This window comes from Ciconia boyciana, chromosome 3 (genome assembly GCF_034638445.1).
Source record: "Ciconia boyciana chromosome 3, ASM3463844v1, whole genome shotgun sequence".
Taxonomy (NCBI): domain Eukaryota; kingdom Metazoa; phylum Chordata; class Aves; order Ciconiiformes; family Ciconiidae; genus Ciconia; species Ciconia boyciana.
The window spans coordinates 28,518,236-28,544,820 of NC_132936.1; the positions used below are offsets into that span (position 1 = coordinate 28,518,236).

Genomic DNA, 26,585 nt, shown 5'->3' on the forward strand with positions numbered 1-26,585 from the left:
CTTCATGGTGAAGTTAGAAAGGGGAGAGAGGGAGGGAATGAAAATAAATATAAATATTAATAAAAATTCACTGAATTCCTGTTCACTGTATTGTGATGTGGAGAGAGCAAGCAGTAAGTGCGGAAAAACAGAAACATGAGATGTCTGATCCCAGCTCTGATTGCCTTCGTAATTAGTTCTAGTGCTGGGAATATTTTGCTGCCAGATGATATAATAAGAAAAAACTCTCTGTAGGGTCTCCTAAAGCAGGATGGTCACATACAGGTGTCTTCCTGACGGGAGCTGGAAGTGCACAGCTTGCTGCAGGGCACTTTGCTGTATCAGGTGGGGCTAAGAGGGCCCCTTGATGTGCTTAGTCAGGGATTAGGTGCCTTGTGGCCTGTCCTTAGCTCCAGATTTTGCCATAAAAGAGAAAGTGTTTCTTTTAATCTCAGCACTGAACATCCTGCTTCAGGCCTGTATCTTCTATTGGCTGCACAGCAACCTTCAGTATCTTTGGATCACACAGACCCATGGAGACAGATTTTGCCTTTCAATTTCTTCACCTTCTTCATTTCTAGTTTATAATACGAAAATTAGAAAGAGCCCAGAAACGGTGTTGTGAGGGTGCTATAGTGATATTTTGTTAGTATTTATGTAGCAGCTTGGAATATGCAAGGACAAAGTACAATAGCAGTTGTTATTGAAGCTTTGAAGAAAAGATCTCTCAACTCTCGGATTTATCTTTGAAAGTACACTATAATTTTTATCCAGCAGGATTTCCTTTTCTCAAAAGAAGCCTTAATAGCCCATTCTTATTTTTTATAATAACAACTCCTTCTATAGTTCCTGCTACCCTCAGAAACCAAAAGCACTGTTGAGTGATTGTTCCATATATATCCGCTGAATGTATTCTCCATACTCTCTACTGAGATGTCAATTTTAGGAAAAAGGAGACTGTCCTTCTGGTCAGCTGTGCTACAATACTGGAAGATAAGCTATGTGAGAAGACCCCCCTCCCATATTTGTGAGAAGTCAAACTGAACAGGCAGCGGTAGAGCAATCTTTGGCATCTACGTGTATTACAACTAGCTATCCTCTTTTAAGTTGTCCTTCTACCTTACTTAATGCATGCATTAACAAAATGAATGAACAAAACCCACTTTAGCTCGCTCACTCTTCAGGAATCATGTTATCTCATTTTCAGAACAAGGTAGGAAGCTTGGAAAGAAATTTTTCATAATAGCAAAATCTAGCAAACTCGCATCTAAGAAATGCCAACTTTAACTTAATTACAGTCTACTCTTTTATTCAGCGTGGAGATACTTCTGAGTAATGTGTACACAGAGCTATTGAGCACGTAATTATTTTTAAGAATCTCAACTTTGCTATTCCAAAGACATTTATAATGGAACTTAACAACTGCTTTGCTTTGTTTGAGTAAATTAATAGCTTTGATAAGAAGTCTGTAATTGTTCTCCTTTTGCACAGCCACTATTCACAACATGCTTACCACTCATCCCACTGGATTGTTTGTTTCTAGCAAACACATTTTCCATGCCATAGCTGTAAGTCCCAAATAAGCATTCCATTATTATAGCAACATATTAACAGGCTTAAAAAATACAAAATAATGCAGAACGTCTGTACCATCCTGAAAAGGGTTCCTGGACAATTAGGATATCATGCGAAAAATAATCGGTTATATTCTGTTAAAATATATAAGGCACTTCTGTTATTTTTCTGGAAAGCACATTGCTGTATGCAAGTGAAAAACATAACTGTTAATAATACACAACACTTTTTTGGGTGACGTGAGTGAAGTGTCTTTTACATCCACTAAAATATTGATCAGACACATCCTTACTTAGCCTACTCTGGGACTTAGCGAGGGTCAGGGCTTGCCCCTTCTTAGCTTGAAGGCCTGTAAGGTCACAGCCCAGATGCTATAGCTGCTTATTCTATGCCTCCGATTATGCATTCCTTCTGCTCATTAGCCTAAAGACTTATCTGTAGCCTCTATTGTTGATCAGCGGGAACTGTTGAATGTGCATAGCAATTACGCCTATAGCGGCTTGGGCATTGAAGCCTGTTGGTCATACATAAGCAAATCTCAGTGGAGTTTTGTCTGCATTCAAAGTACAGGATTAAACCTACTGCATCATTTCACTGTCAGTACCGCAGGGGGGTGCAGATTGCACACAGAGTCCTCAACGCTGTGTCTCAGGAGGCAAAAGTGCTCCGGACAAGCATTTAGGAGAGCAAAACTCATTCCTGCCAGTGCCTACGGTTTTCTCTGTAATCAGGTGATTTGCAGCAGGCGCCTGAGAGTCAGGCTTGCTACTTTGCTGTGAAAGCGAGCTGGTTTCCAGTAATGGGGATGATTTCAAAGAATTATTTAGTACACTTCTTGTAAGAGGGATTTGGCCAAGTACCAAGGCATGATTTCCTTTGAGGAGGGAAAGAAGGACTGTTTGTCGTAGGTGAGGCACTGCAGAAGATCAGATGGAAACTAGGTGGAAGACAGTGTAGCTGGACAACGGTATAAGGTAACGCACAACACCATGTATCAGATAAGCCACCCCTAAATAGGATCTGATACCCTTAAGAGCACCAGTGGGTTTTGCACTGTCATTCCTCAAGGCAGAAGCATTAGCAGAGGTCAGGTTTTAAACTCGGTCAAGCAATCCAGCTGGCAAAAGCTGCTGAGAGGCTGATACCGAATTATCGTCAGATTGCAAAAATTCCCCAACTTTATAACACATCAGAGATTGTGCTGGCCAACTGAATTCTAATCAAATATCTTCTACTTTCATACCTTATCTTTGAGAAGACTTTCCACTCACACTGGTTTTTGGAAGCTCTTGGGAAGTACAGGTCAACACTGACTGAAATTTAATTTTCAGTTTAGTTATGAGTTGTTTATATTTCACTTATACTAAACTATCTCAGAATTCCTGGAATACATTTTTTTTCTTTCATCACGTTCATTGTGGGCAATGGATAAATATGAACAGAAATTAAGTGTTTGAAGCATGGTTTTACTGAGTGTGTTTCAACAAAATTCCTCATAATTTAGAATATCAGTTGAATGTAACATGCTATTTTTGTCCTTTAACATCCCAGATTGAATGATATTAAAATGGATCAACTTTTAAAGTAAAATAACTTAATAAATTTAAGACAAAATCTAGGGCAACTGAATGTTCCCATTAGTAAATCTTTACCACTTTAACCTGATTAGATAACGCAATGCAGAATACAAAACATCCAATGTATGTAATCAGGCTATGCAAGTCCCTTGGGACTGCATGTTGTCAGAAATGATCAGAATTCAAAACAGACACACAAATCAAAGTACAAACAAGGGCAATGCAAAACCAACTATGCTAAGCTTAAAAAAAAAAAAATCTACCGGTGGAGATGCAGCTATATTAAATGAATATTTTTCTCTGGTTCTGTGCCAGTCATTTAAGAGGACATCCATACTTGAAAGGGCCTACATTACCAGGATATACAAACATAACTACAGAGTCTCTGGGCTTGTATTTAATGTTATAAAGAAATAAGCAGAAAGCTGGAATGCAAGTACACTAAATCTGAAACTCCTGAGCATCAAGGGTCTGATTCTGTGTTAACCTACCTTTGAGAACAGTTAGGCTTTTCAAATATCAAGACAAATTATTGCTTTGTAGAGAGAATTTACATTCTTTCTTTCTAAAGGTAGGACAAGATGGAAATAAGCATTCACTGTTTATTCTGTCACATGCATTTTGAGCCTGTGATTGTATTTATACAAGGAAATTCCTATGCTTTCATAGGCTTTGGAAAGGAGATGGGATCTTTTCTGGATGCTAGTAGGTCAATCTGTACCATTTCCCCACTTTGAAAATAACCTTATGGAAGCAACTTTTGTGAAAGAAATAGGTTATCTGAGGACATTACGTTCAAAATGGATAAAGGGCTAGATCCACGTATGTACTTGGACATTGCAATACAGTTTTGTAACATCAAACTATGTTTACTGCATAACCATCTACTTATATGTCTAAAACCGACATGATGCAAAACTGAGTTTTTTTGTAAGAACTAAGTAGACAGAAAAACCTGGTCACCCAGGATGATGCAGCATCTCATTCTTCAGGGATATAAGACACACCCAAACCTCCTCCTGAAATTGGTCCTCGGTCACCCTTTCATAACAGCAGAGAGCACTGGTTTCTTTTGAACCATAAAAGAAGTGAAGCAGCTGTTTGCGTTTTCCTTATTGTCTTAAGAAGCTTGAAACCTAGCCTCAAACCCTCCTCTCCCAGCAGCCAGCCTGGAGACTATTCTGCAACAACCTGGTTGTGGAAGTGGTACAGGTTAAAAAAAAAAGAGTTCAAGATTTCTTGGTGTGGAATGAGAATGAGGAAGAGGGAGCGTAGCACTCTGCGTCAGAGCACACAAGACTCTCTGCGGGGAAAAGGAAGTGCTGGGCTGTGATCCCTGCTCCAATGATGGCTTATACATTCTGCTTTAGGTAGTAATTGGATAAAATATTGAAGTAGTCCCTGGATGAGACGTGCAATGGAGGCAACAGAAACCACAATGCAGCTCATGTACCAATCCTGCAGAGATACACCAAACTTCAAGTACTTATTGGTCTGAAGTGATACCATCTTCTAGTAGCTTAAAAAAAGAAATGAGTGAATATTATGCTACAACAAGTAGAGTTTCTGTTTCGTTTACTTCATGTATCGGTGATCTCTTTGAGGAGCAGAAAGTTGAGAGATGCTCCACATTTGTAACTCCCTATTAACTGTGACATGAGCTGAGGGATCAGATACTGTCAAGATAATCTCCACAGATCTCAGCAACTTCCACCAAGGAAGACAGCCATCATAAGAGAAAAATAAGGCATTTCAGGTATATCGCTGTGCAAGGAAAACCTGCCCATTTTTTTCTTTTTCAAATGAATACTTTGAAAAGCAAGGAATACTTCATTCAGTGTAACCAAGACCTGTATATAAGTGGGGGCAAATAACATTCAGGTCAAACTAGCCATGTTGTGCCAAAGCCATCAGTTCTCTTGAAAAGCTGCTTAGTAAAACCGTGCTAACAAAGATGTGGATTCTTTTTGAATGTCACTTGAAAATTAATAATATCATCAACAGGACAGCCCTGATATGTTACATATTTAATCCATTCCTTTATTCCTCACCTATTTCCTCTATTTAGTTTTTCAATGTGAATTGCAGGATTTCATCTTGAAATACCTTAGCTACATTACAGAAGCCAACAGAAAGGTACTGAAGGTTTTGCAGATGGGAAGATAATATTTTGAGCTCTAAGTATCTGGAAAGCTACAGCATGGGGAATAGGTATCTTAGTTGAGTTTTATGCTAAAACCATCAGCAAGATATAAGTGCTACTTCCATTACAGTTATCATTATCTTGTTTCAAAACTAGTGTTTCATAGATAATACCTAAAACGCCAGCATTTCATGGTCTTAAAATCGTGAATTATTTCTGTAAAAGAAACGCATATACCTTAGACAACTGCTGTATATAACTGTTGCAAAAAACCCTTCCCATTACCTAAAAGTAAATTCTGTATTAAATTTTGATTGCGGCTATCTTGCATCCATTCAGATCCCCCTAGTCTGCCAGACACGAAAGAGAATAACGTGACAGAACAACTAAGCTTTGAGGAAGGCACACAGAGTTTTACCTGCTTACTACACCTACAAGGCCAACCATGTAACAGAGGAAGAGTCTGGAATAAGAAATCACCTAGTTTCAAATACTTTCCTCAGCCTTCTAAACTTTTAATTGTAGATTGTATTATATATGTCTTAATAGCAAAGCAAATTACTCCTGCCATAAAAGGTTTATCAGAGTATGAAAACACTCTGGACAGCAAAGAGCAAATTAAAGTTCTAAGTGGCTTTTGAATCTCTGATGGGCACAGATTATTTTCAAGAAAAAAATAAAAGGAGGACTTAGAAAAATTTTAAAAAATTACATCATGAAAATCTAAAACAGTGGTATTGATATTCTGCTTTTAGTAACAATTGTTAACATTCCTGACTGACAAGTTTCCCTCCTTATAGAATTAAACATTCAGTTGTTCTTTTCAAACTGTTTTAATCCCATGTTTTAAAACAGTTTCAAGACGATCCAGCAATCAACACTTAACTATTTGAAAATACAGGTTCTTATAATTACACAACACTAGTAATACTGTTCATAATTAAGTTATCAGATTGTTTTCTCTTATAAAATCCATTTTAAGTTGCCTTATCTTATGTTTGGTTGAAAATATTCCCTGCCCAAGGCTGAATTTTCTTGAGAATTTTTAGTCAAAGACTGACTGAGAAGCCTGAGAGCAAGATGATTAAAATATCCAGTAGTTATTTGTCAACACTAAAAAAAAAATCCCAGTGGTCTTCTTTGAGAAGACTCTAGGCTTTGGGATGGATACTTCAAATACGAATATCCTTTAAGCTAGACATAGGCCTTTTGCCATCTTAGGTAAAAATCTGTCTACATTTGTCAGAGTGTTAAGTCTTTGAGATATAAATATCATCTGCTATCTCTGGCATTAGGGAGTATAAAGTAAATCTTTTAAAGTTTGGGTTTGATCTTACTGCTCTTGACAAGGAAGCTGCTCCAGAACCTACTGCTCTCTTGATGACGAGTAATCTTCCTCTAGTTGCCACCTGAAACTTATTCCTGGGCTTTTGTTTTTTGTGACAACAGCCTTCATTTCCTTAAATACCTTTTTTGCTTCCCTGATGCATTCATAGCCTGCATTTTACCTCCTCTCAGCCTTTTTTGGTTTTGCTGAGCAAGTCAATTTCTTTTAATCTCTCCTTATCTACTAGTAGTCCTTCTTTGCAAAGTTAAAGAGTTTGTTTATTCCTGGGGCCCAGGTGACTACCAATGTGATTTTACCAGTTTGTTGGTTTGTTTTTTTTTTTTTACAAGGCTATGTTTTAATTTATCAGCTAAAATATCTTCAATATATCAACAAAAATCTCTTCAGATTGGTACCCACTAAACAAAGTCTCTCAAGACTCTCTGAAGTCTTACAGCTGCCGGACCAACACCCCGCCATTACAGACTGACCAAGCAAATTCCACCCTCGCAGCTCTTACCTCCGCTCTCGGGACACCTACCATCCCTGCTGAGGAGCTGAGCAGGATCCTTCCAGCTTCGAGATACAGAGGCAAAACTAATCTTTCCACCTAATGGTTACCTGCTGTGGTTGCAGGCTGATGGCAGTGTGGGCAAGAGGCATGGAGAGCAGGGGAGGGCAGGCACCAGACCTGACAGGCAGGAGACTGTTTCTTTTATGCTCTCTGAGACTCGCTCGGCTGTGCTTAGCCAGCAAGAGGAAAAAGCCGTACGATCTGAATATAGAGAGGACAAACACCGGAACCAGCGCACTGGAGGAAAGGGCTGGAGAAATACACTGGGACTGACAGCCTGAGGGACAAACACGGAGACCGGCAGATCTGGGAGCTGCAGCTGAAAAGCATTCAAGGGAGCAGCAGACTCTGTGGGTAAAGACTAGAGGAGAAATGGACCTGCAAGGTAACAGCAGGGACTAGTAACTATCAATGCTGGAGGGAGCAGATCAGGGGAGAGCTAAGGATCTGACCTCCTGGCATGAAACTGGTATTGCCTCAGCAAAAGGCTTTGAACAAGGTACTCTGATGAACAAGGAGGGTAGGAACTGTGTGTGAGGAGAAGGTCTCTGAGAAGAGAGACAAGAGCCAAGGAAGGTATGCATGGAGCTTGCAACCAGAGGCCCCGGGGAGACACAGAAATCAAAGAGACTGCTTGAACAAGTGCCTCAGAGCAACGAGATGACCAACCAGGTGAGCCTGGGAAGGGCTGTGCAAGGGGTGCGACATGGAGGAGTGAATCAAGGACTGACAAAGCGAGAGGAGAAGGGCTGAGGTCAGCAGAGGAGCGAGGACTGGGCAGCGAGGAAGGAGCCAGCGGTGGGGCAGAGGCAGGTCAGGAGCAGGCTGGAGTAGACAGGGCAGAAAGAGCCATGCTTGGGAAGAATGAGACAAGAAAGCACATCCCCCTAAGGAGCCTGGTAGGAAACGGAAATTTCACCCCAACTCTGGCCATTAACGTATATCTGAGAGTTCCTCTAGAAAAAAATACCTCTTTCCCTGTGTTACTGATTCATATGGAGGAATGCAAATAGCATCAGTCTCTCCCTGAAATCCAACAGGAGAATTTTCTGTGTTGTAGTTCAGGTGTCAAAACCTGCTGATGAGCCGCACAACAGAGCTTTATTTTTAAGTTTACTTTTTTAATGACAGTAGGAAATTAAACACAAAGTTCTTCCCAAAATACTTTTCTTAAGGTTGCAAAGTCAAGAACTAAAACATTACCAAATCCCAGATTCAAGGTTCACCATGCAACCTTAGTTCAGCCTGTTTATATGTACGTCATGATGCAGTCATAATGATGTGATCGTATACTATTACATCCCCAGTGTCTTGCTCTTATTTAGTGCGAATGATGGGTGATAGCCATTCCATAAACAGTTGTGCAATATTTTGTTTTGTCATCTTCTCTTCAATGGGCAGCACCAGAACTTAACTTGTTTCATGCTATTCAAATGCTGGTGTGAAGAAGAAATTATTATTTCATAGACTGTTTTGTGGTGCAGTAGTATCTGACTGCTTCACGAATACTAATGATCTTTCCCATTATGCAGGATGCAAACTTAAACCAGCAGGTCAATTTTGATACTTAGCTCAAATGGAGATGCCAGGGATCTGATTTTTAAGAGTTATTAGAATTACGTATCAGTAATACTCAGACCACAGAACACACGGAGTTCAGTGGTGAATGGCAGCTTGAGAACTTTTATATAAACCCAACTATATGCTTTGAGTCAGGCACTTAGAAAATGGAAGATAAAAAATGTTTTAAGCCAGCTGTTCAGCACATTCACAGTGACCTCGTGCCCACCCTTCAATCTCCAAGGCAGAACTCACTGCTTTTTAAAGAAATAAGAGATCCTCTCTCTTCCTGCATTCTCCCGTTTTATTCATTTATACACTTTACAACTTCTGCGGCAGAACTCCTACACACAAGAGTCATCCTAAGAGCACTTCCATCCTACAATGAATACAGAGTACAGCCTGTGAAAAAACAGTACGCCATCATACAATTAAAGTTTATATGACAATGCAGATGCGTAATCGACTGAATTAAAGCTGCACGTGTAACCTTAATTCCAGTACTTCCTAACGTTTGAATACTTGCCTTTGCCAAACTATTCTTTTAACATAATACCCATGTGCAATGTTATATATAAATATGAATGGATAAGGGAGTCCCTTGCTATATAAAGATGTACTGTTTATGTGCCACAGTAGGATGTTACACAATACAACTCTGAAGAGTGACTCCTGTGGCAGCAAAGGAAAAGGAAACATCTGCATTTAGACTCTGTAATTACTTCGCATCTATGAGACAATTACTGGTCATTTCAAGTTGTGCAAACACCACCATCATAACAAAATCAGAGCTGATGAGTATTTTTTTTCAACCTGCCTTCAGCTACTGTACAGAATTTACTATTTATTACTACTTACATGAAACATTTTGTCATACAATTAAGACCGCTAGCACATTTTAGCAGCTTGGGTTTATATTACTACCTCTCAAGGAAGGGCACTGGGATTTTAAAAAAGAAAAATTCTGAACAGTTAAAAATTTCATTTCTCAGTGAGGCTATGCTGCATACACGTAGTATAATTTTATCAGTGAACACAAAATCCCAGTTGATACAAATCATGGCAAAATGACAGTGGCAAAAAAAAAAAAGTATTAGACATTTTTCAAGCCAGAGTTTTACAGCTCTATCTCTTTGATACAACAGTTGAAGAATATTTTATCTCATTCACTTCTAATTTAGTAGCAAGTTAGCTTCAGCTCCAAGGACCAATATGATGCAAAGTCAGGTTTATCATGAAGCGATTGCTATCTGAACAAAAATGTAATCCACAGTTTAGAAACGGCAAACCACCATACTGGCGAGTGATGTCAAAGGTGTTTATTTGATAGTAAGCACTATTTTTACATCAAAAAGTGTGTAGTTGGCTATGCTGCTTGCTTTTTTTTCCCCCAAGACTAGCTATACTGCTTTCTTTTTTCTGAGCTTGTAAAAGAATAGAAGTCAAAGTCACATCCTACAACAAAGATTGCTGTCTTAGCTTCATGCTGATGGTGCACTTTGACCCTCTTTCAACACTTTAGATCAAACAGAGCCTGGCTGGTTTAAGCTCTCATCCCATTTTCAGTAAATAAGCATTTGCCCTGGGAATGAAAATTGATACAGACAAAATAAAAATTGTATGGAATCAGCTTAGCTATCAAGACAAAGCCTGTTAATATTAGATGGCTTTGCCCACAGGTGTAGGATGATTTGAAACTGTGTATAGAAAAATAACATAGATTTGATGCTATTTGCAACCACATAAGCATAAATCTAAGTAAATACACTGAAGCATGATCATGCCACAGGGACAATTAATTAAAATGACCTTAACTCCCCAAATAAGAGCTAGCAGTGAAAAGTTAGTTGAAGTGCTCTAAATGTGGATTTGTACTGTGATTGCTATGCTTATTTCTATGTATTTTTACATATATGTGTCATCAATAATTATTAGCACTATTGCAATTAACTGTTTCTTTTACACGATGCTTAATAGCTGTAATAACTCATCCATAGAAAAAAAAAATCACTAGAAAGACAACGCAACATTAATTTTAAATCTCAGATCTAATTCTTAACATGTTACCATTGTGTTTTAACAAAAAGTAGTTCTAAAGTTGTAAAGACATCACCTCCCTGGCCTAGTGAAACTCATGGCAATATACCTTTAAGGAATCCCTTTCAAAAATCTAAACTGCCTAGGAGCTGGGCAAAAGGAGTGGAAGAAACGGGCAACGGCTACAATGCAATAGATGAGCTGCAGGGTGGAGAGGGAAAAGCAGCCAAGAGGAAATCAGGAGCAGGCAGCAAGGGAGGAGGTCACAGAAGCTAGCAGAACAGCGGGAAAATGAAGTCTTAATGCAAAACTGTTTATGAAGAATTTATCAGTGAGGAGTTATTTGCTGTAAGAAAAGCAGTAAAACACAACAGTCCAAGAAAGAGATGTAAACAGTCTCTTGGTGGGCGTGTGTATGTTTGGAAAGAGAAGAGGTACCTTTGAAGTCAACCTCATGGCCACTGAAGGCTTTCTCTTTATTTCAGAGATGACTGGATTTAGCATTTATAGTCATATTTGCAAAGATCCTACACACCTAAAATAGGTTCCTTGAGGTATTTTTAAAATGTTTAAGATAGCTAGATGCTTAAATATTGTTAAAAACTTTACGAATCAATCACCTAATAAACTCTCAGGTGCTTCTCAAAATCTCCATCAATATCCTGTAGGTCTTAAAGCAAAAAAGCGCAGTCCTTGTTTCCCTTCTTATATTCATTCACATGTTCCCTGCATTTCTTCATTGTGGCTGTGCTCAAATTATCCTAAGAGAGGACACTTGTGTGGCAGAGTCTGGTAGCTCACAGCTTTGTCATACATTTTGAGAACATTAATACAATGTTAATAAAAATGCTGAAGGTGAAAGACTATATGATAATGTTTTGCCATATTTGCTTCTAAATGTGATTCACAGGAGACAATCCAACACAAGCAGATGTCTCCGAAAGAAAAAAACTAGGAATGCAATCTATAGATTAAATAGCTAATACTTGGCATTAACCAGATCTTGTGCAGGGTGATGAGTAATTTTTGTATGTCATCTGTATCAGGTCATTCAAATGTCACATAAAGTACATCATGGTATTGGAAAACTAGTAAATAACACCAGAGTAAGAATAAATGGAAATTAACAAAATGAAATGGCAATTACTTAATGAGACATATAAAAAACTCCTAAAAAGCCCTGTAGAACAACTTAATCCATATGAAAAATTTATCTCAAGTAAGCTAAGTGTCAACTAATACCCAGACTTCTTCTATAAATGATTTGGTATCAGATGTTTAAAAAACCTCCTAAGTGTTTTTCTTACAGAATTGTAATACTGTTTTTCTCAAAAGTTTTAATGCTTAAAAACATAAAAGCAAAAACTAGGATAGCTGAACAAGACCATGGATGGGACAGCTCATGGTTTTACATACATTTAGAAACTGATTAACTTTGCTTTCAAGCTTGCATCATCAGAGTCATTACAGTGCAAGCTTCACTTCAGTCATGGGAATAGTCTCAGTGCAGCCAAATGAAGCTGCTCACCTCAGTAGATTTTTTATGTGTGTCCTCCCAGACATCTGACCTTCCTCTCAGTTCCCTTGTAGTGACTTGTAGCAATGCTGCACCCACCTCTAAGGAGCAAGATTGCTTCAGCAAAGGGCAGTCTTCAAATGATTGGGAACAGGTTCATTAGGAGACACTAAGGGATACCTATGAGCAGCAGTGCTTCTGAGATCATCCTGAATAATCATTATTTGTCATCAGTTTATTCTTTGTAGGTTACTTCAGAGGTACATTTTTTAATGCAATTCAGTAGATAATCACCTCAATATATGCTGTCCCTACCGTGCTGGGACACAATAGACCAGTAAGTTTGGATGTGTAAAGCACAAGGCTTTTGAGTAGAAACAGGGATTTCACATCTGAAAGTGAAGGAACCAGGTTTGTTTATGCCCCAATCTCTGTAGTCTGATCTGCCACATGTCTTACAGTGATCCTCTTATGACACACACAAGTGCAAATTTTGGTACTATATCTCATGATCTTAAATAATCCTTGGTGGCTGCATGAGTCAGGCAATTTAGGAGCCCTTCAAACTGTTTAAGAATGGAGATGTCAAAAGATGCTGCTTTGACAGCATCGCTTTTCACCTATGTATTTAGACATAGAGGTGAAATTAGAATTTGGCAGAACTGTATGTCTAACTGACCCCACAGCTCAGGAGCCAGGTATGTTTACACAAACTCAAGGCCATCTTTTGGTTCCAGCCCAGCACAGGAAAAAAACCTATTAATAATTTGCAGAGTTTTATACGTCTGCTTCAGAGCAGACCACTATTTAAAATACAGATAATATTTGCAAAATGCTTGTAATAAAACCCCCAGTTTAAAATTTGCCCTGGAGAAGTATTGCTAGACAGCAGTGAGCTCATAACAGGAGACTTTTACGCATCCTTCCACACCTTCAGAAAATTTAACTACCTATATAGAATCAGCTACCCGATTCTTGAAAGGAGTGATATGTAACGCTCCTTTGACTTGCATGAAGTCATGCTAATTTAAAGAACACGGTTCTGGTTCTTCTCAAGAGTTCTCCATTGTGCTCAGAAATTCAAAGCACACTTCAGTAATAGGTATCTTCTCGGTGTGAAGCTGATGTAAAACTGTCACCTATGGAGAATGTCAGCACAAGTTAATACAGCCACCAATGAGAGGGTGACCTACAGGGCACAAGATATAACAACGTGCCGTAAAAGGGGTAAGCTACACACCATTATGTTCATGTTGCACTGCAGTAAGACAATAAAATAAGGTGAAAATGGCTATGAACTCTGTCTGGTAAGGACCAGCATTAAGGATGAAATGTATTTAATGTCTTCGTTAATGACCTGGAAGGTGTAAAAAAAAAAAAAAAAAACCCACGATATTTTCAGAGAAAACTAATGTTCTTTTGCAAACATCTGCTCCTGTAGCTTTTCAGGGGGAGTGATTATTGTCTTCAGCGGGATTACTCCCATACATACAATTACACCTCATTTAGTTCTGACAAGATCAGGGACAATACTGGAAAGATTTCGATGGCTACACAGGAAGTGAGAAATAATCCCAGCAAATTCAGATAATTATAGCTGTGGCTAGGAAACTGCAAAACAAGATTTAGACACCACAAAACCAACCAAATACAAATTAGTCTAAATTAGCAGGAATAAGAACGCCTAGCATCTAAACATCCAACAAAACTTTTCATGAAATATCTGAAAAGTCTTCAAGCATATATCTTAATATGGCACCAAAACAGGCTAACATATTTTAAGGCTGATTACTCAAAAATTTCCTGGAGCAAAGAAAAATCTTTCCATAAGGCTGTTTTATAGTTACTTTGGAAATACCATTCTCTCTTGTCAGGAAATAGGGACAAAAAAGCAGGAGTAGGAAAAAAGCAACAAAATTGATCAGAAGGCGAACTGTTTTATGAGGAGAAATTATGTCTTCTAGTTAGCACACATCACAATCATTTTTTTCAAGTGGTGACTAAGCAGGATATGGCCATAGCTGCCTACAAATATTTCCATAGTGTAAACATCAAGACAACAGATGATTTATTTAAAGTGGTTAAAGTGGTTCAAGTGGGCAGAGCTAGGAATAACAGGAAAAAATAATGGAAAGAAATTATGCAGACTAACAAGAGCATTTCTGGCACTGAATCATGTAAAACTGTACAAAGATAAAGGCCAAAAGTCTCATCTTCAAGACATTGAGACTAAGCGGAACGAAGCTGCGACAAACTGCGGGATGGACGACATTGTGACTGCGTGGAACTTCACAACGCTGCAGTGATTTGTCATGGCATGAACCTTACTCACCCTGCCACCATGGCATTAATAATACATTCAGAATAACTTACAATGTCCATGACAAATGAAATTGGTGACTTATGTTTTCTGGATCGTAGTCTAATAAAGATAATGATTTATTCTTTTTTGTAGAAATGTGAGTTCATCGAGGCTGTAGAACAAAAGGCCATCAAAAGAACTACATAACGTTGCATAAAAGATATACTGCAAAAGCAATTTCAAAATAGTGACATAATGGTGACAGCACTGAGAGAAGTTTTCTCTAAATCTGGGATTTATTATTGTTTCAGTGGTAGGTCTTGTCAGACACAGCATAGACCCATGAAATTATAGGAAAGTGAAGTTATATAGTGACACTGCACATTTTCTACTCCTATATGTTTTTTTCTTTGCTGGTCCTGAAGTCCCTGATGTGTTACTGACTTTGGGGAGAAGCAGGGCTTTCTTAGCTTTACTAATCCATTCTTCAAAGCCTGTTTTGCTGCTTACACCACCAGTTCCACAGTTTTAGCTCTTTAATTCAGCACCACTGATGCTCTTTTTCCCATGTTGGTAATCCGTGGCAGTTGGTAATAGCCTCAGCAATTATAGGCAGGCTTACCCTTGGCATAGGCCTACTATGGAAAAAATTAAGATCAAACAAAAAAGGGAATCGAAAAAACAGGAGTGGAATGGAAAGTAATAGAGGAGATGATGAAAGAGATGGACCAGAAGTAAGTAATGAACAGAGGAGAGCCTGGTGAGAGGCTGGAGACCTAGTAAGAATAACAGAGTTAGGCAAAGAAGTCTAGAGAGCAAGATAGGATGGAGTGAAAGGGAGATGGTTGAGAAGAAAGGAAGAGCAGATCCTTTAAGAAGAGCAGAAGACGAGTCCGTCAGATCAAATTAAACCACAGGAACAGCAGCAGAGTAAAATAAATAATAAGTAGAAGCATGAGAGAACAGAGGAAACTGGGGAGTAGTGAACTGAAAGCAGAGAAACGAAATGTATCAGCTAAAAGGTAAAAATTCTGGCAGTTGTTGGCAGCTCTGGCTTGCTTTTCTTTGCACAAGTTTTTTGCTCTCTCAGGCAATGTGCTTCCACTAGGGAATACTCTTTCTCAAGCCAGCTTCAGAGCTCACAATTCTTGGTGCTCAATTAACACAAACCTAGGAAGGTTCAGTTAGGTTGGAGCAACAAGATAATCTTTTTTAGGGTATGCTCAATAGTTACCTTTTTAATAATACTGGCTTAATAGAAGTAGTTCAAGCCCCTTAACATTGGCACAGATAGGTTAGTCAGCAAATGCATCAAAGCAATGAGCTCTCATTAAAAAGAGAAATGCATCGTGTCTGCAGGAAGTATCTTCACGCACATTTACATTAGGAACTGTGTAAGTGTTTCAATGAATTGTCATATTTCCTCACTAAATGTAGATTATCAATATTAAAAGAACTATGTGTAGATCAAACTGAGGAGCAAAGAATGATAAGACTTGATACAAGTTTTGTTGAGCAGAAAGATTGTAAATACTGTATAAAGCAGAAGAGACCTCAAAATTGTATCTAGTAATGAGATTTAATATAAATTTGTTTCAGTACATAGAATCTCTAATGAATCTGAGTGAGAAATTTTAATAACATACATGTGTGCTATAAAAACCTCTTAAGTAATATCACTATAAAACTATCAAATAAAATACCTTATTCAAATATTGACTATAGACTGAATATTAAATAAAAATCAAAATTCAAAAACCCCTCTTCAGAACTGGATTTTTTTAGAGTTATGCATCAACATTAAATACAGTCTAACAAACTTATATCTAGATTCGCTGAACATGAGAAATGAAAAGGTTTTTAAATTGAGGAACAGAATATGGATGGCCCAAAAATTAGAATTATATTGCATGCCTCTATAATATACTTCGAGTGCTATTTATCCCTAAAGGTATAATACTTACAGGTTTTCGAGTTGGCGTGACTTGAACAGAATGATAAAATTCTGGTTGAACTCGGCTGCTTTTCTTGATTTTTCTTTTTCTTACAGAAGTTTCCTGCTCACTTAGGTGGTGAGCTTCCACTATAGGTTGTGTTTCCTCAAGGCGAGGTGCTACACGTCTTCTAGCATGACGAGGACTTGATCTAAAGCCCTGTAACAGAAAAAGCAATCATCGTTTTTGACATCTCCCAGAATGAAGCCATGTAACAACAGAAAAATCATACAGGATCTTAACAACGACTTGCGGTACAAGCATGCTCATCCTAAATTAATGTAATGTCCATATATACTGCATGTAACAATAAAGAGAGGTTGCCAAGTGCTGTTAATATCACATTTGTTTTATATTTCTCAATTATATGTATTATTGACACAGCTAGTAGCAGTAACTCCTGTTGCTCTTCTTTATAAGCTCACACTTTTAGTTATTTATAACTAAATAGTTCTACTTTAAAATTTATAATTAAAATTTTCCAGGTTAATTCTTGGCCGCATGAGAGATTGTTTTAGGGAGCATGAGCTGAAAAGGTGCATTTTTTCCTGAGAATGAAAGTGAAGAAAATTTGCTAGCTGGCAACACTTAATTATGACTAACGGTTCTCATTAAGAGTTCTGATGCTGCTAGATTTGGGGGGAGACCTTACCATTTGGAATAAAATAATTAAGACAGAGTGCTGTCTTTTGCTGTCATCTGAGAAATACATGTATATGTGGCCAAACTAGTAAACTCAGGAAGAGCTGCCTTTCACAAATGCTTTTTAGAGGCTTGCTGTGAAAACCTCTGAGCATCATCCAGAATGTCTCATACCCTTACAGAATTTCACTCCTTTAATGGCAACAGGTATAAGGCTAGCCCTGTTGCAGAGCATTTACAATGAGCATTCGCTCATTTCACTGCGTCCCCGTCATGAGCATGCACGAGCCTGCCATGCACCATTTGTACTGATTACAATGTTGGTTGATATTAAACTTGGCCAGGTTGTAAATAAGAGTTTAATCCACTTAGTCATATCAGCTTTCAGAATAAGTGAGCCAAATCTATGTCCTTAGTGACAGTCTGCAGTTTAAGGACTACATTCCCTTTCAAAACCAAGAATAGATGCAGCAATTCCTAATTTTCTACCTTCTTTTTTCTTCTAGTAAAATATCTCCACTGAAGTCCTTATGCGACAAACCCAGCACTCAGAAATGGCAGGTCCATATAAAGAATCAAACTTCTGTAAGGTGAGATTTTAGCTAAAACTGCAGAAATCTATGCTGTGAATCTAAATATCCTGAGTTCCTGCCAGCTGAAAACTAGTGGGAGCAATACATTTCCATATAAACCTGCTGTTCTTTTTTCCCCCTTCCCTTAGCTTTTGGGTTTGGGTTTTGTTTTGCTTTTTTTTGTTGGTTTTTTGTTTTAATTAGGAAATCAGCATAGAAAAGTTATGCTAAAATGTTATGTTGGTAAATTGAAGCAATCAAAAGTCAGATGTATGGCTCTGTGCAAATTGGATTTAGTCCTCCAATGTTCATGAGACTGCAAGGGAAGAGCTGCAGTCTGTTCTGGGCACTCAGAGAGACAGACAGCTATATTAATTATTTAAAGGTGTGTTCCATTAAGTAAATATACCCCTAAATATCCAAAACACACAAACATATATTTACATACACATGCTAGTAATTGCTACAGATATACATTGCATGCAACAGATGATGCGAAAAGGTTGAAGTGCCAAGGTGAAGTAACTTTCAGGTAGCAACCTTCTGCTCCTGGACACTGGACAGAAGGGACAGGAGAAGAATCCAACTCTGCTTAGTCCATCTGGGAGGTTCCTGTACGTGGTGCATCAGGGCTATGAAATACATATGATGGAAAGGTACGGCCAAAATTTCCTGAATCCTTTTTTATGATCTGTCCTGTTCTACTGAAGCAATAGATCGTTCACATTATAGGTAGGGCCAGACTTTGACTCCCTGTATCTTAATGGCAGCAGGACCCTGTCCGTATTAACCAACGCAAGCAGCGTAGTGGAAGCCACTGCAGCCAGCAGACCTGCACGGATTTAGGAAGATCTCTAAACATTCTAAGATGTAAATCTGTGAGATACTCTGCCACGCTATTGCAGTGGGAAAACTTATTGCCCCATTCTCTTTCTACACTCTGAAATAGCTACCAGATACTTAAAACGTATCATTCAACATGATACTAGGACTGTTGGGGATGACAGGAAAAAATACAACACAGGGAGCCTACTATTATAGAGCTTACTTCTTGTGGAAATTTTCTTTTACAAAAAAATGTTAATGTGCATCAGGGATTATTCCATAGTAAAAGAAAGCACTCCTTAAGAGACCAAAATACCCAGCAAATCTATTCCGAGTTCTGAAATCAGCAGAGATTTTCTAAATGTTAAATGCATTATGATTCATTTACAGATGATGGCTACTGGCCGAAGCCTGGTTCTATACCCTGCGCTGCAGCTGCTCCCTCACCACGCTCCCATCCCCATTAGCTGGATAAAACTCTTTGGGAAAGTATGTTTATGTAACAGAAGAATTTGGTAGAAGCTAAGCAGCTCTAAAAGTGCTTAGAGATGCATGCCAAATAGGGATTTAAGTATGTGGGTCTCTGAGTGACTTCACCTCAAAATACTTCAAGGTTTACTGATTGAGTATTATGCTTCAATACAAAAAAGTCATTTGTGACTTCCAGAAAAGTCTGTTTACAGTCAGTGCTTCTTCATATTTTATATATTTTTCTCTTTTGCTGTTTATTACTAGCAAGAAAATGGGATCTTTATCTCTTTAAGAGCTCATCTGCTTCTGTTTGCGGAAGCTTACTCTTCAGTTGAAGTCATAATCTGCCTTCACTATCACAAATGGTTGCTCTGGGGAGGATTATAATGCGATAAAGGCAGAGGATCATGATTTCAGGTGGAAAATTAATTCCATATCAACAAAGATAATGTTACAAGGGCAGAGTCCTCAGTCCAAAACTCAAAATGCTTACTCATTCCCACAATGAGGCTTTGCCAGAGCAAAACCCCAAATCTGGAAAATTTCAAAATTTGGTAATCAAAAATGAAGACAGGAGTCAAAAGTGAGGTAACGTATGGGAGCTGCCACTCCTATGCTCAGTGCAAGACTGGAGTGGCCAGTGATTCCTTCTCAGCAGTGAAATGAACAGACGCTCCTTGTGTCATCTGTGTTATTTATCCTTCAGCTGAGCCCAAAATTGACAATGTGTCATACTATTATAGCAATCAAAATTTAAAAATATGAAAATGACGCAAATATCTGTTTGGTAAAGAGCGCGCTGTTTTAGATGTTAAGCCAGCACTCACAGGAGAGCAGAAAAGTATTACAAAATATTCAGGGACACACAGTGCACCACCTGAGACCAAATCACTGAGCAAACGCTGGAGATTTTAAAATCATGCTGGCAATACAGTGACATTGCTATAACACCATTAAGCAATTTGTGGTTTCTGGTGTCATGTGAATGCTGTGTCACTGGACAGTGACAAACTTTTTCTTGTTCTTTGCATTGAGAGTTGCTCATTCCCTACTGCCTGACTCATTTTTATGCCTGTACAATTTTGACACAAGGCAAACCAAAGAAGTAAGACTTCAAAGATGTATTTTTAGAAAATCTGTTTTCTTCTAAATATTAAAATAACTGCACAAGGAGCACAAAATTTACACTACAAAGTATTTTTCCTTAAATAAACAACTCAGATGACCACCAGAACCAGTCTTAGATATCACAGCAGAAGACAAGAGGCAAACAGGGATTATCTTCTCTCCAAGACCATCCACGCACATCCTCCTAGGTAGTCTGTTTGAATCCATGAAGACTGATCTTCCTAATCATCCTCTACAGCCAGTGGGAATAGAGAGGTGTCTCCGGAGGCCAATACAGAGCCAAAGCCTAGTAGTTCACCTACTCTCAAGGGAGCTTTTCTGTCTTTGGAAGGAGGCTGGGAAGATCAGCCTCTTTTAGCCGAAATTCATCTTTGTCAATTAATCTTTTTACGTCTTCTCTAAAAGTGTTTTTTTCTGGAATGAAGTGTGGTAATATTGAAAGGACCCGTTGTGTCTATCTCTACACCCAAACCAACAATGAATGTTGCAAGCCTGGGTGCTGCGTGCCAGAGCGCACAACCCAGTGGTTGTGTAAAATTACCTCCACAGTAAGAGGTTCTTTAAAAAAATATCTTCTTATCCAGCCAGACTTTAACTTCACACCTCTGATTCAGTGACTGATTTCTTGTGTATAGAAGACAGTATGGGATTCCTCTGACCAAAGCTCAGCAGACCTCCCCTGCCTGGGCTCCCTTTCCAGCCACTGAATCAGCAGGTCAGATGGACCATTCCCTAACAGCACCTGTTTCTCTCCATTGACCATAAAGGGAGCCCAAGCTGACCACTTCACTCATAGACATCTGTACTGTAAGTATCCAAAATTAGATAGGATGGATCAGACCCATGATGACAAAATTTTGGTCTGCCTTCAATACAGTGTTCATCATTCCATATATATTTTATCATCAGATTTCCTCTTATTTTCCTCCTTCTACATGAAATAATTCCAGTGTCTTCCATCACTTTTTTTTTGGTGAGACTTTTACATGTCCTTATTCACAGACATCACTCTGGCTGGATCACCATAATTCAGCATGGTACTCCTATATTTGTATTACTGATATATATAATAGTATAGCAAGTTTTTACATTCTGTTTAAATATTTCCCATCCCATCTTCTTTTCTGATCAGGCTATACATCTGAAAGAGGTCTTCACTGAGTTGTCAAGAGTAATTCAGAAGGCCCTTTCTGGAGACCATACACTGAAAAATTAATAAAGTGGATAAACAAGTTTTCTCTGTAATATACCCAGCCTTGCATTTATGAACATTGTGTGTGTTCATTTGCCCCATTCTTCAGAACTTCTTCAGTATGGTCTGGTATTTGATAACCAAGTCTGTGATACTCTGCAATCCTTGTTATGTTTTTGCCTATTCCCATTCCTAGCCCATTCATTAATATAAAAAACAGGATTTTGAAACTTCCTTAAAAACTTGTCTAACTTTTGCATTTTTTATTTTCAGATGAGGACATTTTCGATAATGTGTTGAACCTTTTTCTTTCACTTTCTTAGTTTTTCTGTATTTCTTTTTAATTCTTTGTCTGATACTTTAATAGCACCATATGAATACATCAGTGCTATCCTATGTGTGCATTACTGCTTAGTGACATGAATCTTTGACTCCTCCATTCTTTCCATGTGTGATTGTATTAATTCACCGTATCCTTTTCTTCTCCATTCTAGTTTCTACTATCCCTACTGCCTTCATCATACATTATGTATTACGTTTATGCTTGATAAGAAACTAGATTCATTCTTCATTTTTTCCAGTGTGTAAGTATTTTATGTAGAATATATTGGGTGTCGGAATTCTAATCATGGAACCCAGTCTTTCTAGCCAGTATTGTTTTCAGAGTCACTAAACATTACCTTCAAGAGAAGTAAGAGTGCATTATCTGATGTCCAGCTGAAGTCAACAGAAATCTTTGCATTAACTTCAGTGGACACCGGACTGCAGCCCAGTTTACCTTCTGGCAGAACTTCAGTAACCACAGAAAAAAGCACTAGCTAGCATTAAGCCACAATTCAGCACACTAGGAGGAATGACAACAGAACTCAACTGTGTTTGCACATGCCTTCACGGATATTTGAATGAGTCCTGTAGACTAAATGCACTTTTGCAGGTGCACTAATATCAAAGCCAAAGGAAGCTCAGATAGGATATCCAACTTCATGTGCTTGCTTTTAAGGTTTTTGACAGTGGTTGTGTATGCATGAGAATTGTCATCTATTACCATTGTCAATTAATGGCCTTAAGAAACAATCTTTGAATTGTCAGTTACTGCCTGTTCAAAGCTTGGAAACTTTCATATATATGCAACCTACAACATCTTAGGGCCTGGGGACATTAGTATGCGTAGTATCAAAACCGTTCTCAAGATGCCCGAGTTCTCAGCTGTTTTGCAGACAGGCTGAAATAGAATTAAACCCTATAGTTGAAGTACCTACTTGAACTAAAAAGGCAGGTTTAATTAAATAACTTTATTGTATCAAATTCCCCTTCATGCTGAAAGAGAGAAATTTGAGTCTTTCTGCTGCACATATAAACATATATATATGCATCCATATTGTAAGAACAGTTTTAAATTAAAAAGTGACCGAGATTGCATTATTTCCCTTCTTCTGCCATAGTGACTTCCATCCCAAATATCCTCAGTTTACAAAACAAAAAAAGCCCGTAACATACATTTAACTGCCAGTTCTGCAAGTTCAACCCAAAATCCAGGATTCAAGTTAAGTCCTCCAAACTACTTACACGTCCTCTCTAATAGTAAAGATTGATAATTAAATCTAGGTCTTAGTTTTCTATAGCAGGAAGATTACCTACACTCACTCAGCATATTACTTCACAAACGCACAAGGAAGAAGCAACTGCATTTGCTCTTTCTTGGTTCTACCAGGTCTCAAAAAACACACTGGAACCTTTTTTTTGTGGTTCTCTTGATCTTTTTTTTTCTTTAATCTTAGCTAGGGGTTACTCCTATAAAGATCTGAATCAAGATTTAAAACATCAAATGTAAGATTTTACATTCAGTTTCTCATTCCACTCCCTCATTAACAAGCTTTCACTGATGCTTCTTTGCATGCCTTATGTTTATTTTAGGAGATATTATTCTTATCTTCTAAAACCTAAACTCTAAGCAGTGCTGGAACCATTTCTCAGATATTGAAGACTGTGATTTGGCATGTGGCATATTCCAAGATAAGTCCACACATTCAAAGGGATTAAAAGCAATTGTCTTTTACATAACCCAAACAAAATTACTTTTCCAACCGAGTTCATGAAATACAACATCAATAACCTGCTTTCCAGTTCCTAAGCAGGCCACCAAGTGTATACATATGAGTCCTTGTGTGAACCTAGGGTTTAGATGTGAATTTAGAATACAGTTTTTAATAACCCATGCTGCATTACACTGCTGTTTTACACAACGTGGGTTTTTTTTCCTGTCATAAGGTTAGGATTCCTATCAAAGCAGGTAAGTTGTAACACTAGGAAAATCTGATGATGTGTAAGCAAATAGCCAAATAGCATCCCCAGTCATGCCTCAAAATATCCTTTCAATACTCTTTCCTGTCTAAATCTACAAACCACGGAAGCTGCCCTGTTCTCCAAGCAGTCCTATCATTCTCTGACAAGAAGGCTTACAACCCTCCATGGCTGCCTTGCCTTTGCGATCGCTTGTCCCAGTTCCTTCCCTGTTACCTCAGGGCACCACAAGCCTACAGTAGGAACAGAACAATTATTTAAGAACAAAAATAAATCAGAGTACTGCTTGATCAGTGGTCTGCAAGAGGAAGTTTAATTTAGAATATACTAGCACATTCCCTGAGCATGTCCCTCTTCCACCTCTGCTTCCTCCGTTTTCCATCTCATCACTTCTCCTCAGCTTGGGCAGTGTATGGAATACATCACGAATCTGCCATAAAGAATTAACTTTAAATATTAAAAATACAGTAAGAAGGAGAATAAGAAATAACACACAGATTGCTAAACCACTTCATCAAGCATAAAATAGATGCATAACTGATGAAAGACTTAACAGGCATATAAAAAAAGATAACTAGCGTGGAATTCAGTATCTATTAAGATACCTACATTCGGATACCAACAATATATCTGAATGGGTCTCTCCTTCAGGAGCTACTGGTCTAAGCTCCTGTTATAGCCAATGAAAAATTTAGTTGATACATTCAGTGAGGCTTGAAGAACTGTTCAGCTCATCCTGAAGCAGACACCTACACTAGGTCAGCTGAGTAGCTCTACAGACTATAAACTGTAAATGCTTACAGCGAGCTTATCTTGCTGTATAAGATGATGCTGTTTTTGCAAAGTCACTTTCCAATTCTGGCTGCACTTTACACGCAGGAGGGTAGCGGCAGCAGATCAGAAAGGAATGATGCCTCGACCTAGTTGTATCATTTTGTTCTCTCTAGAACAAAGAAGGAGGATAAATATAATGCCTCGGTCTGACATGATTATGCATTTCAGTGTAGTTAGTGCTATCAATTTAGATAATCATAAATTAAGTCTTGTAAGAGCTGTGTTTCACTTCCAGTCTGCTCTACTATTTACCCTGCCATCCTGAAGCCGAGTGCTGTATTTAAGCAGCTGAGTGGACAGGGGTGATAAGGACACTGGCACAACTTGCAAGAAACACTTTGGGCATCTTTGCCCAAATGTCCACTGCAGTTAGTTTCTATAGCTGATGTAGTGTTTTCACACTTCAGCCGTAACTCATGTTTCATTCCCGCTGATGAGTCAGGAACAGCAAACCACTGACTCTCCTTGATGCAAGGCAATAGGGCACAAGGGAGCACAGCAGGGGCTCAGGCACTTTGAACGGCAGAAGAATCCAGATAACAGGTACCCAGGCTCACAGGTGAACCCGAAGCACAAAGAATTGGCTCAAAAACAGCCAGCTTTGCTAGCACTAGGTCAAGATCAGCTGTATCAGCTGTGGGCCTGACGATCTGCTCAAGCATCTCTGCAAGACAGTGCCGAGCCCTTGCCCAGGGGAGCTAGAGGGGCCCGAGCGTGCCCTCCTCAGAGCCTGAGACCCCTCCGGACCACAGAGCATGGGAGGGCAGGCTGAGAGGCCGCGGCTCTGGATGGCACCCGCTCACGTTTGACACGGCCAGGACCAATAGCCCAGCTCAGCTGAATTGCATCCTGTATGAAAACAGCAAGGTGACTTCAGGCTGTGCCCTGCATGGTTCTTCCATAGCATATCCAAGGTGCCTCTCCTTAAAAAAGTCTGGGAGAGGAAGAGAGTGTGAGTGACGTGCCCATGCCCTAGGAAAACACATGTAACAACCCAGGAGCAGAAACAGCCCCAGGGGTTGTACTACCCTGTTCATGCAGTGCTTGCTTTCATTTAATAACCTCAGCCTAAAGTGCTGAGCTGTTTCTGAAGGGGCATCCACAACCTCATCTGTCACCCTAATAATCTAACCACAATAACTGAGAAATCAGTGTCAAGCTTTTCTGAGCCGTATGTGATCTACAGACCCCTGCACAATCCTTTCTGTCTAAGAAGAGTTTCTACAGCAGATGTGGTAATACATGTGCTCACCACAAGTATGACCTCAGCTATTTTAATTCCCAGTTTCAATCTGAGGTTAGTTTTGGCCAATAAACAGTAGCTAGAAGTTCCCATTCTGTACATGCGTACAATGTGGCTGCTAACAGTCGGATGGTGACAAGCCTTGCTCCACCTGGATCCCCTTGAAACCAGGGCTCTGCTTGCTTGCAAGCAGCTGCTTCTGTGCACCAGGAATGTGCACTGTAAAGAGGCATAGGATGTAACTGAAGCTGCAACCTCATCTAAAACACACATTTCTAGAGATAACAGTAGATACTGAGAAGCCTGAATATATAAGTATTTACATGATAGCTAGGAGGTTGTTGATAGAACTATATTAATGGGAAACTAAATAGTAAGAACTTTTATTAAGTACTGGATCTTTATACAGTGTCTGTCCCCATCCTGTTAGAGAACTGTGAGGATGTATTCCTTTATAATGCAGGTCCCAATATACAGTGTATCAAGAGCATGCCGTACCCTTTGATGCAGACCGTGACACAACGTCAGTACTTTATCGGGTGATTGATGGAGCTAGGAGGAGATCCCCTCAGCATTTCAATGCTCTGCAGATTGTTGGATGCCAGAATAGAGATGCGGGCAACCAGGTGGCCACAGAAATACAGCGGGCATTTCTACAGTACACTGGAGTACGGAGTAAAGGCACCCGAGTTAACTCTGGACTTAGCTCAGGAACCCAAGTGGCCTTGCTGCAGCAACCGGGGAATTGCCGTATATTCTGTGATGCAATTGCCAAACGGGCTGTTTCTCAGCA

General features: G+C 39.0%; 1 protein-coding gene across 15 annotated transcripts in view; it reads right to left on the bottom strand.

Moving 5' to 3' along the window:
* The window catches only part of DST (dystonin), a 315,224-nt gene that overhangs the window by 282,592 nt on the left and 6,047 nt on the right, over positions 1–26,585 (bottom strand). For all 15 annotated transcript variants that reach the window (XM_072855195.1, XM_072855191.1, XM_072855192.1 and 12 more), the window contains exon 3: positions 16,555–16,743. In XM_072855195.1, coding sequence (XP_072711296.1) covers positions 16,555–16,743 — 189 coding nt within the window. The remainder of the gene's footprint in view (positions 1–16,554; positions 16,744–26,585) is intronic.